Here is a 12,323-nt window from a genome sequence, read left to right on the forward strand (position 1 = left end):
GGCCAAACATCTCGCCGATAAGTATAAATACCCCGAGGTGTTCAAAGAGCAACACGAATAGCAGATGTGATCAAATGATTACATTCCCTCGAATACGTCGTCAAACTAGTCTAACGAGGAAATGCGCCAGCTGCAACAATCAGTCTATCATGTTCTAGACCGGACCAGGTCCCTGGTACTGGTCCTTACGGGACCAGGTCCCTGGTACTGGTCCTTACGGGACCAGGTTCCTGGTACTGGTCCTTACCGGACCTTGCACCCATAATCATTTGACAGCAGGGCATTCCAAATAAGGTGGATATTACAGGCAAAAGGGCATCTGCACACTAGGTAAAATACACAGTACAATATCAGTACATGTATAATGCTGACTCACTATTATGACTTCCGTAATATCTCATTTTCCGCTCTCCCTCTTTCGTACGTTTGTCTTTCTCTGTGCCTTATATGTCCTTTGACCTCTTCCTCCCCCTTCCTGTCTGTGTTGTGCTCTTCCCTCTTCCTCCCTCCATCAGAGGTCAGTTCTTGAAGTATGACCGGGAGGACGTGGCCGCTCAGCCCAGGGAGTGGAAGAAGTATGAGTTCCACTATGACAACGTTCTCTGGGCGTTCCTCACACTCTTCACCGTCTCCACCGGAGAGGGCTGGCCAATGTAAGTCAAGCCAAGTTACAATGCCACTATGGCATAGAGCCTACCATGTACTGTATTTCCTGGTGTATGAGCCCCTACTACACGGTTAACCCCTTCCGCCCCTCCAGGGTCCTGAAGCACTCGATGGACGCCACCTACGAGGACCAGGGCCCCAGCCCGGGCTTCCGCATGGAGACGTCTATCTTCTATGTGGTCTACTTCGTGGTGTTCCCCTTTTTCTTCGTCAACATCTTCGTGGCTTTGATCATCATCACCTTCCAGGAGCAGGGAGACAAGGCCATGTCGGAGTGTAGCCTGGAGAAGAACGAGGTGGGAGAGTGGAAAGTGATGAGTGTCCTGGGTGTGATGCCTGGAGTCATATGAAACGTGCCCAAGCGCTTCATTAGATCTATAGAGGAGAACCACAGAGTAGCTTCTGCTGAGAGTTGAACACTGCCAGAGGTCTCCAGGGCCCAGAGGCCTGTAGGCCAGGCCTGTGGGCAAGTCAATAATTGAGAGAGAGAGAGAGAGAGAGAGAGAGAGAGAGAGAGAGAGAGAGAGAGAGAGAGAGAGAGAGAGAGAGAGAGAGCGAGAGAGAGAGAGAGCCCTTTAGCATGTTTACTGGCCTCTCCACATCACAACTTGTGGCAGCTATCCATGCATGTACACACAAGCACACATATGCTCGCTCTCTCTCTCTCGTTCTTTCTCCCTCTCTCTCTCGCTCCCTCTCTCTCTCTCTCCCTCCCTCTCTCCCTCTCTCTCTCTCTCTCCCTCTCTCTCTCCCTCTCTCTCTCTCTCTCTCCCTCTCTCTCTCTCCCTCCCTCTCTCCCTCTCTCTCTCTCCCTCTCTCTCTCCCTCTCTCTCTCTCTCTCGTTATTTCTCCCTCTCTCTCTCCCTCTCTCTCTCTCTCGTTCTTTCTCCCTCTCTCTCTCCCTCCCTCCCTCGCTCTCTCTCTCTCCTGTGATTGAGACCCATTATTCCTGGAGTAGCATGTTTGTCTCTTCCATGATGAGTGTTGCCGTCTGTCACTACATCAATACAAAGCAGAGCACCTCCTGGTGGTCTATTTCTGAACAGCACTCCCAGTCAAATGACATCTAACATGACGTGCAGCTCCCTCAGACAGAATAAAGCAACGTTCAGAGGGACTTGGTTAGAACCACAAAGTACTGGCCAGTGATCACAGAGCCTTATGTTGTAGGCTCCTCTTTTGATACAGTATAAGAAAAACCCTTAGAAATGTTTGTATGAATGTTTGTACATTTGATGTCCAATGCTTTTCTCTTCTATGATGATTCATTGCAGAGAGAGAGAGAGCGTTCCCATAAGATTTAAAATGATGAATTATTTGTTGGTATCACTTACATAATCCACTCTTTGTTCTTTTATTGTCTTTGTCTTTCTTGATGATGTCAAACAGAGGGCTTGCATTGACTTTGTCATCAATGCCAAGCCACTGACAAGACACATGCCAGAGAACAAGCAGTCCTTCCAGTACAAGATGTGGAAGTTTGTGGTGTCACCGCAATTCGAGTATGCCATCATGACCATGATCGCCCTCAACACAGTGGTCCTGATGATGAAGGTCAGTGATTCCTCATCATGTATTACATGACATCATGTAATCACTACAGAGAAACAGATCAGTGAATGTTGAAGGCTCAAATCACTACAGAGAAGCATCATGAATGTTGAAGGCTCAAATCACTACAGAGAAGCATCATGAATGTTGAAGGCTCAAATCACTACAGAGAAACATCATGAATGTTGAAGGCTGAAATCACTACAGAGAAACATCATGAATGTTGGATTGGTAAGAGGTTAACGAATGGAGAACCGTCTGTCACAGACGAGTGATAGCTGCCTGTTCACTTTCACTTGAGGTGGACTTTCTCTTGAAAGTACTAAAGCTTAGAATGGACGAAATGCTGTATATTTCAAATATGTGTTGCAGCAGGTATACAATGTATAGCCTACTGTATACTGCCAACAGAGAATAATTATTTCCAATGAATGTCTACCTGTAGGCCTACATGTACAACTTTTGTACACCTTCATGTGCGTGTTCTTTGCAGTATACGTGAAGGGAAGCCGAAATAAGAAATAATAATAATAATAAGAAATGCTGAAAGAATACTTTCAGCATTTCTTTCACTGTATCTTATTATATTCAGTATATTCGGTGTGTGTGTGTGTGTGTGTGTGTGTGTGTGTGTGTGTGTGTGTGTGTGTGGAATCAGATTATCTAGTTTGTCTTATTATTAGTTTGTCTTATTATTATTAAAAATAATAAGAGGACAATAAGCGGTTTGAAAAAATTGCCACCCAAAAAAATAACCCCTTGGAAAATTTCTGCTTTCGATTTTTTCCAAAGCGGAAATTTTCCAAGGGGTTATTTTTTCAGCGGGCCATTTTTTCAAAGCGGAATAAGATATCGCTACGGTATCGTTACAGTACCGGTACCGTATCGATCCCATATCGATACTGTATTGATACACTATCGGTACTGTATCGATACTGTATCGACACAGTATCGCAGAAAAAGTATTGCGATATATTGCCGTACCGATTTTATTGCACAGCCCTACCACACAGCTGGGAAAAGTCATGTTTTGGCTGGGTAATAGTTGTCCAGCATTCTACTCCATACATCTTCCATAAATCCTTTACTGTTTAATCATTTAGATCAGATGTTCCAAAGCTCCAGACTTCTTAAGGCAGAGATACAATTGGGACAACAGTGTCAGTCTGTCTGAAATACAGTCAACACTGGAAAATCATGCTAGCTGCTATCAGACAGAAGTGCTGCTATTTTGGCAGTTGCTTTGCTCATCCACTTACAGTGCGGGGGAAAAGAACAAGATGCTCATCCACTTACAGTGCGGGGGAAAAGAACAAGATGCTCATCCACTTACAGTGCGGGGGAAAAGAACAAGATGCTCATCCACTTACAGTGCGGGGGAAAAGAACAAGATGCTCATCCACTTACAGTGCGGGGGAAAAGAACAAGATGCCAACTAACGCTACTGGCTGTCAGAGAGAAGCATTGCTACCCTGGCACTTTGACCAGTATTACCCCTTTTTTTCTTTTTCTTGTAGGACTTAGCACAAATGTTTGAAATTTAAACCCCGAGGTCTGTTATGTGGGACCATCTTTACAAACGCATGATTCACAGCCATGCTTTGTTCAAACCCACAGAACTTCATTTTATGTTTCAAGTCAAGATCTAAAGGTTTCCAAAGATACCAATTATGTCATGCTTAATTACAGGGTCATGTGTATAAAACCATGCACATCTATCTGTCTTGTCATGCGATGTAATTTGCAGCCATAATAAAATGCCATCTTGGGGTTGAATCCACTCAATATAAGTGCTTTTTCTCCTGTGCCTCTCAGTTCTACGGAGCACCAGTCCTGTACGAGTCCATGCTGAAATACCTCAACATCCTCTTCACAGCCCTCTTCACACTGGAGTGCATCCTCAAGATTATTGCCTTCGGACCACTGGTGAGCTGTCAAGGCCACACACTGCTCTGCACTCTCCACACACTGCTCTGCACTCTCCACACACTGCTCTGCACTCTCCACACACTGCTCTGCACTCTCCACACACTGCTCTGCACTCTCCACACACTGCTCTGCACTCTCCACACACTGCTCTGCACTCTCCACACACTGCTCTGCACTCTCCACACACTGCTCTGCACTCTCCACACACACTGCTCTGCACTCTCCACACACTGCTCTGCACTCTCCACACACTGCTCTGCACTCTCCACACACTGCTCTGCACTCTCCACACACTGCTCTGCACTCTCCACACACTGCTCTGCACTCTCCACACACTGCTCTGCACTCTCCACACACTGCTCTGCACTCTCCACACACTGCTCTGCACTCTCCACACACTGCTCTGCACTCTCCACACACTGCTCTGCACTCTCCACACACTGCTCTGCACTCTCCACACACTGCTCTGCACTCTCCACACACTGCTCTGCACTCTCCACACACTGCTCTGCACTCTCCACACACACTGCTCTGCACTCTCCACACACTGCTCTGCACTCTCCACACACTGTTCTGCACTCTCCACACACTGCTCTGCACTCTCCACACACTGCTCTGCACTCTCCACACACTGCTCTGCACTCTCCACACACTGCTCTGCACTCTCCACACACTGCTCTGCACTCTCCACACACTGCTCTGCACTCTCCACACACTGCTCTGCACTCTCCACACACTGCTCTGCACTCTCCACACACTGCTCTGCACTCTCCACACACTGCTCTGCACTCTCCACACACTGCTCTGCACTCTCCACACACTGCTCTGCACTCTCCACACACTGCTCTGCACTCTCCACACACTGCTCTGCACTCTCCACACACTGCTCTGCACTCTCCACACACTGCTCTGCACTCTCCACACACTGCTCTGCACTCTCCACACACTGCTCTGCACTCTCCACACACACTGCTCTGCACTCTCCACACACACTGCTCTGCACTCTCCACACACTGCTCTGCACTCTCCACACACGCTGCTCTGCACTCTCCACACACTGCTCTGCACTCTCCACACACTGCTCTGCACTCTCCACACACTGCTCTGCACTCTCCACACACTGCTCTGCACTCTCCACACACTGCTCTGCACTCTCCACACACTGCTCTGCACTCTCCACACACTGCTCTGCACTCTCCACACACTGCTCTGCACTCTCCACACACACTGCTCTGCACTCTCCACACACTGCTCTGCACTCTCCACACACACTGCTCTGCACTCTCCACACACTGCTCTGCACTCTCCACACACTGCTCTGCACTCTCCACACACTGCTCTGCACTCTCCACACACACTGCTCTGCACTCTCCACACACTGCTCTGCACTCTCCACACACTGCTCTGCACTCTCCACACACTGCTCTGCACTCTCCACACACTGCTCTGCACTCTCCACACACTGCTCTGCACTCTCCACACACTGCTCTGCACTCTCCACACACTGCTCTGCACTCTCCACACACTGCTCTGCACTCTCCACACACACTGCTCTGCACTCTCCACACACTGCTCTGCACTCTCCACACACACTGCTCTGCACTCTCCACACACTGCTCTGCACTCTCCACACACACTGCTCTGCACTCTCCACACACACTGCTCTGCACTCTCCACACACTGCTCTGCACTCTCCACACACTGCTCTGCACTCTCCACACACACTGCTCTGCACTCTCCACACACTGCTCTGCACTCTCCACACACTGCTCTGCACTCTCCACACACTGCTCTGCACTCTCCACACACTGCTCTGCACTCTCCACACACTGCTCTGCACTCTCCACACACTGCTCTGCACTCTCCACACACTGCTCTGCACTCTCCACACACTGCTCTGCACTCTCCACACACTGCTCTGCACTCTCCACACACTGCTCTGCACTCTCCACACACTGCTCTGCACTCTCCACACACTGCTCTGCACTCTCCACACACTGCTCTGCACTCTCCACACACTGCTCTGCACTCTCCACACACTGCTCTGCACTCTCCACACACACTGCTCTGCACTCTCCACACACTGCTCTGCACTCTCCACACACTGCTCTGCACTCTCCACACACACTGCTCTGCACTCTCCACACACTGCTCTGCACTCTCCACACACTGCTCTGCACTCTCCACACACTGCTCTGCACTCTCCACACACTGCTCTGCACTCTCCACACACACTGCTCTGCACTCTCCACACACTGCTCTGCACTCTCCACACACTGCTCTGCACTCTCCACACACTGCTCTGCACTCTCCACACACTGCTCTGCACTCTCCACACACTGCTCTGCACTCTCCACACACTGCTCTGCACTCTCCACACACTGCTCTGCACTCTCCACACACTGCTCTGCACTCTCCACACACTGCTCTGCACTCTCCACACACTGCTCTGCACTCTCCACACACTGCCCTGCACTCTCCACACACTGCTCTGCACTCTCCACACACTGCTCTGCACTCTCCACACACTGCTCTGCACTCTCCACACACTGCTCTGCACTCTCCACACACTGCTCTGCACTCTCCACACACTGCTCTGCACTCTCCTCACACTGCTCTGCACTCTCCTCACACTGCTCTGCACTCTCCACACACTGCTCTGCACTCTCCACACACTGCTCTGCACTCTCCACACACTGCTCTGCACTCTCCACACACTGCTCTGCACTCTCCACACACTGCTCTGCACTCTCCACACACTGCTCTGCACTCTCCACACACTGCTCTGCACTCTCCACACACTGCTCTGCACTCTCCACACACTGCTCTGCACTCTCCACACACTGCTCTGCACTCTCCACACACTGCTCTGCACTCTCCACACACTGCTCTGCACTCTCCACACACTGCTCTGCACTCTCCACACACTGCTCTGCACTCTCCACACACTGCTCTGCACTCTCCACACACTGCTCTGCACTCTCCACACACTGCTCTGCACTCTCCACACACTGCTCTGCACTCTCCACACACTGCTCTGCACTCTCCACACACTGCTCTGCACTCTCCACACACTGCCCTGCACTCTCCACACACTGCTCTGCACTCTCCACACACTGCTCTGCACTCTCCACACACTGCTCTGCACTCTCCACACACTGCTCTGCACTCTCCACACACTGCTCTGCACTCTCCACACACTGCTCTGCACTCTCCACACACTGCTCTGCACTCTCCACACACTGCTCTGCACTCTCCACACGCCACTCAATATTACACTATAGTATTGATCTTCTGATTACGCATGTCGGGGAAAATCTCCTTGGATATGCGGAGCAGGCATGACAATAGATTTTGTGCTCGGACTGACAGTGATCGCTCCATCAAACTGCTTTAAATGTCAAATAAATGAAAGCAGGTCTTTGTGTTTCTCAAACTTTTTTTCTGGAGACCCACTTTTTTTTAAATGACAACCCATCGTGGGCCGATTCACAACAGGCCTTATCTATAAAGCATTAGAAGAGCCAATCTGTGAATAAATGAACGTTCCTGACTCTTTTTACTGCCATGTCCGCATCTCCTTATATTGTCCTGAATAGGTCAACCAACCATTACGAAGAGATAACTATATATATATATATATATCTATAACTATACGTTTGATCAATCACAACTTTGTCTTATGCACGTTATTGAAAACGGGGGTAGCAGAGGGTGTGTTGCATGGCAGAGAAGCAGCAGTGAGTCAGAGTGCAAAGTGTTAGTGAGGGAGGGAGGGATGGAGAGAGGGAGGGAGGGAGGGGTGATGGAGGGAGGGAGGGAGGGAGGGAGGGAGGGGTGATGGAGAGTGGAATATAGTGAAGGAAGAATGGGATGAACGGAGAGAGAGAGCACAAAAGAATAAATGGGGCTCTGCCAACATGGGGCCGTCTGGCCTGTGGTGAGGCATTTCATCTCTGGCTCTGGCCCATGTCCCAGGCCCATTTATCAAATAGCTTTTTTCACGCGTGGCTTAGCTCCACCTGTTTACAGTAGCGGTTAGGAGCAAACAGATGGACCTGTCTCTGTTGGTATCATCTGTACACTCAGACCACAAGCGTCATAAGCGCCCCTGGTCACTGCACCAGGGGGCCAGAGGTCACTGCCAGCCCTCAACAGTCGTCGCCAGGAATCAGCAAGTAGGAAGCAGGGCTTTCAAGCAGCGTTTGGTTGTGGCCAATATATGAAGTTTGTCGTTTTCGTGGAAGAAAATGCAAATTTCTCAGCAAACGAGCAACTGAACAGGAAACGGATTTCACCTTTGAATTCATTTCAGTGTGACTTGTACTCAGTGGCATTTTGAGAAATCGTTAAGTGACTGAAAAGGTAGAAGCCACAACTACTACAGCTGGGGATTTGCCATAGATATATACTGTACATGTATAGCCTATATAGCACTGCTGACCAATTTGGGGCCCGCGGGCCAAGTTTGGCCCGCGCTCTGTTTGTTTTGGCCCGCCACGGATTTGGGATTCCCCCCAAGATTTTTCAAGTTGTGAATTAAGTCAAATTTCTCTCTTGATTACAAAGGTGGAAAATACAACTGTTTTTAACTGGGTGTTTACTGATTAAATGTTTAAGCTCCCCACAAATGCAGATGTTTTTTTAAATATATATAACCAATTGCAAATTATTACAATTACCAAACAGATAAAAAGAAGATTATTATATTGAAATGTTATTTTAGATTTAGAATGTTAATTTTCTATAAAACACAATACGGTACATTTTAATGTAATTCCACAATGTTTATTTTTGGCCCTCGGCCCTCCACCCATATTGAGTTTTGGCCCTTCATGGGAAATAATTTGGGCACCCCTGCTATATAGTATATATACACGTACTGTATATATAGATTTATAAAATGGCTCTCTCAAATCAAGCAATCTGATTGGTTCACAGCCATTGTATAATTCCAGTAACCGAGTTCAATAACCCATGGCCATGGGTTATTGGTTACCATGGCAACTCTCTTACTAAATGGCAGTGCTGCGCTCGAGACAAACAGCTTTCTCCTGATCTGCTGTATGGAGGGTCACTAGTCGTCATTATGGACGCATGATGGCGCAACTCTCTTACTAAAAGTACCTCAAAAACAAAATGGCGGAGACAACTTTCAGATCCTTGTGAATCGATCTTCGCTTATAACTTTACTAATACTTCGCAGAAAATGATGATTTGTACAAGAATAGACGCGGGCTGAACCCCTCTCTCGCGCGCCCTCACTCTTAACCCCGCATTTCTAAATAAGACGTAACGTTACTTGGTCAGCATACGGCTCTGGTGTCGGGCTTTGGAAAAGCTCTGAGCCAAGCGCCAGGATTGGCCAATGTCGACTTCAGTCTCCAGAACGATCCAATCAAATCACCCGCACGTCTATCTTCTTGCTAGAGGTCCCGCCTTACAGTATTGTTTCAACTGACTCTATCAGAATAAAATGCCAGTCGGACTTATAGTATTATTATTATTATATTATTATACTTGGAACCCTTTTATAAAAGCAATATAGCACTCGAGCAGCGTGTGTTGTGAAATATATCACACTGATAAGCTGTTATCCCACTCGGCCTGCGGCCTCGTGGGATAACAGCTTATCAGTGTGATATATTCATCACAACACACTAGCTCTCGTGATATATTGCTTAAGTATATATCTATGTCCGATTTGCTAGGAAGTTGAGTACATAGGTGGGAAGAAAATTAAATCCAGACCTGCAATTGGTTGCTATTTCAGCGGCGTTGCTGCTAATTTGCATAAAGTTAAGCTTAGCTCGTGGCTGTGGTCACTGGCATCGCGCTGCTCGCTGATGCCATGGCGTCGGACGCCTCAAGTCACCCACTCATTCAAAAGCGGCCTGCTTTTGTAGCTCACAAGGCTTAGTTAGTACTGCTGCTGCGTCTCTGCAAGGCTTAGTTAGTACTGCTGCTGCGTCTCTACAAGGCTTAGCTCTGCTGCTGCGTCTCTACAAGGCTTAGTTAGTACTGCTGCTGCGTCTCTACAAGGCTTAGCTCTGCTGCTGCTGCGTCTCTACAAGGCTTAGTTAGTACTGCTGCTGCGTCTCTACAAGGCTTAGTTAGTACTGCTGCTGGGTCTCTACAAGGCTTAGTTAGTACTGCTGCAGGGTCTCTACAAGGCTTAGTTAGTACTGCTGCTGCGTCTCTACAAGGCTTAGTTAGTACTGCTGCTGCGTCTCTACAAGGCTTAGTTAGTACTGCTGCTGGGTCTCTACAAGGCTTAGTTAGTACTGCTGCAGGGTCTCTACAAGGCTTAGTTAGTACTGCTGCAGGGTCTCTACAAGGCTTAGTTAGTACTGCTGCTGGGTCTCTACAAGGCTTAGTTAGTACTGCTGCTGCGTCTCTACAAGGCTTAGCTCTGCTGCTGCTGCGTCTCTACAAGGCTTAGCTCTGCTGCTGCTGGGTCTCTACAAGGCTTAGTGGTCATTCACCCAATACGCCGAAGCCACGCCGAAGCCACGCAGTTTCATTTTGGTGTCCTTGTTAAGCGTTCACACCAGCCGCACGCCACACACTGAAGAGATCGTTCAGGCTTCTGTTCTATTTTCCAAGCGTGCAGCGCGCTGAACCCGAGCTGCCAGGCATGAAGTCAATGGGAGTGGGCAGGTTGAAGGCACGCCGAGTGAGGCGCTGAGGAAAAGAGACTGCTCCTGGTGTGACTGGTTAAGCGTCAGTTCAGCTTGAGCCTGCCTCAAGCTTCAGTTCTGCCTATGTTCTGCCTATGGTGTGAGCAAAGACTTAGCTCTGCTGCTGCGTCTCTACAAGCGGCTCGCAACAACCTGCACCCTCTCCGGGATCTGAATGATTGACATGTCCTAAGAGATCCATGCCATATGCCGTAGGGTAGGGTTAATATTATGCTGTGTGTGTGTGTGTGTGTGTGTGTGTGCGTGTGTGTGTGTGTGTGTGCGTGCATAGTAGTCTATGTCCACATTCCTGTAGGCTATGCACTGGTGTTTTTGTCAATTAGCCGCACAGTGGACAGCCCTTTTAATGGAGCTGAAACTGTGACGGGCACTTTTACAGCAGTCTCATTAAAGGCTTAAAAGGCCTCTGAGCTCTGTAGCCTGTGAGAAGCTATTTCACACCTTTTATGCTAATCACAGTCCATTTTTTCTCTCCCCTCCATCTCTCATTATCTTTCTGCCTGCCTATCTATCTATCTATCATCTATCTATCTATCTATCTATCTATCTATCTATCTATCATCTATCTATCTATCTATATATCTATCTATCTATCTATCTATCTATATATCTATCTATCATCTATCTATCTATCTATCTATCATCTATCTATCTATCTATCTATCTATATATCTATCTATCATCTATCTATCTATCTATCTATCATCTATCTATCTATATATCTATCTATCTATCTATCATCTATCTATCTATCTATCTATCTATCATCTATCTATCTATCTATCTATATATCTATCTATCATCTATCTATCTATCTATCTATCATCTATCTATCTATCTATCTATATATCTATCTATCATCTATCTATCTATCTATCTATCATCTATCTATCTATCTATCTATCTATCTATATATCTATCTATCATCTATCTATCTATCTATCTATCTATCTATCATCTATCTATCTATCTATCTATCTATCTATATATCTATCTATCTATATATCTATCTATCATCTATCTATCTATATATCTATCTATCTATCTATCTATATATCTATCTATCTATCTATCTATATATCTATCTATCTATCTATCATCTATCTATCTATCTATCTATCTATCTATCATCTATCTATCTATCTATCATCTATCTATCTATCTATCTATCTATCTATAATCTATCTATCTATCTCTTTATCTCTTTCAGAACTACCTAAAAGCATCGTGGAATGTGTTTGACTTTGTGACGGTGCTTGGGAGCATAACAGACATCTTGGTCACAGAGATTAAGGTAAGTGCTGTGGTCGCTGTGCCCTGACACCTGTTTCTCACACGGTGATGTTATTAGAATGTTAGAGTATTAACCCTAACATACATGGAGGAAACCCACACGAACACGGGGAGAACATGCTAACTCCACACGGAAAGCACCTGGGACGGACCGCGGTTTGAACCCCGGACCTCCTTGCTGTG

The 12,323-nt window shown here is 47.3% G+C and overlaps 1 protein-coding gene across 1 annotated transcript in view; it reads left to right on the plus strand.

The window, feature by feature from the left end:
• cacna1bb (calcium channel, voltage-dependent, N type, alpha 1B subunit, b) overlaps window positions 1-12,323 on the plus strand; it is a gene marked incomplete at both ends in the record, with an annotated part of 257,187 nt that overhangs the window by 181,486 nt on the left and 63,378 nt on the right. Inside the window, 5 exons of the mRNA XM_083638052.1 lie at window positions 516-653; window positions 761-962; window positions 2,056-2,220; window positions 4,033-4,143; window positions 12,058-12,141. Of these exons, the coding sequence (XP_083494178.1) occupies window positions 516-653; window positions 761-962; window positions 2,056-2,220; window positions 4,033-4,143; window positions 12,058-12,141 (700 nt within the window). The remainder of the gene's footprint in view (window positions 1-515; window positions 654-760; window positions 963-2,055; window positions 2,221-4,032; window positions 4,144-12,057; window positions 12,142-12,323) is intronic.

The sequence above is a fragment of the Poromitra crassiceps genome (assembly GCF_964638095.1).
Source record: "Poromitra crassiceps genome assembly, chromosome: 6".
NCBI lineage: Eukaryota > Metazoa > Chordata > Actinopteri > Beryciformes > Melamphaidae > Poromitra > Poromitra crassiceps.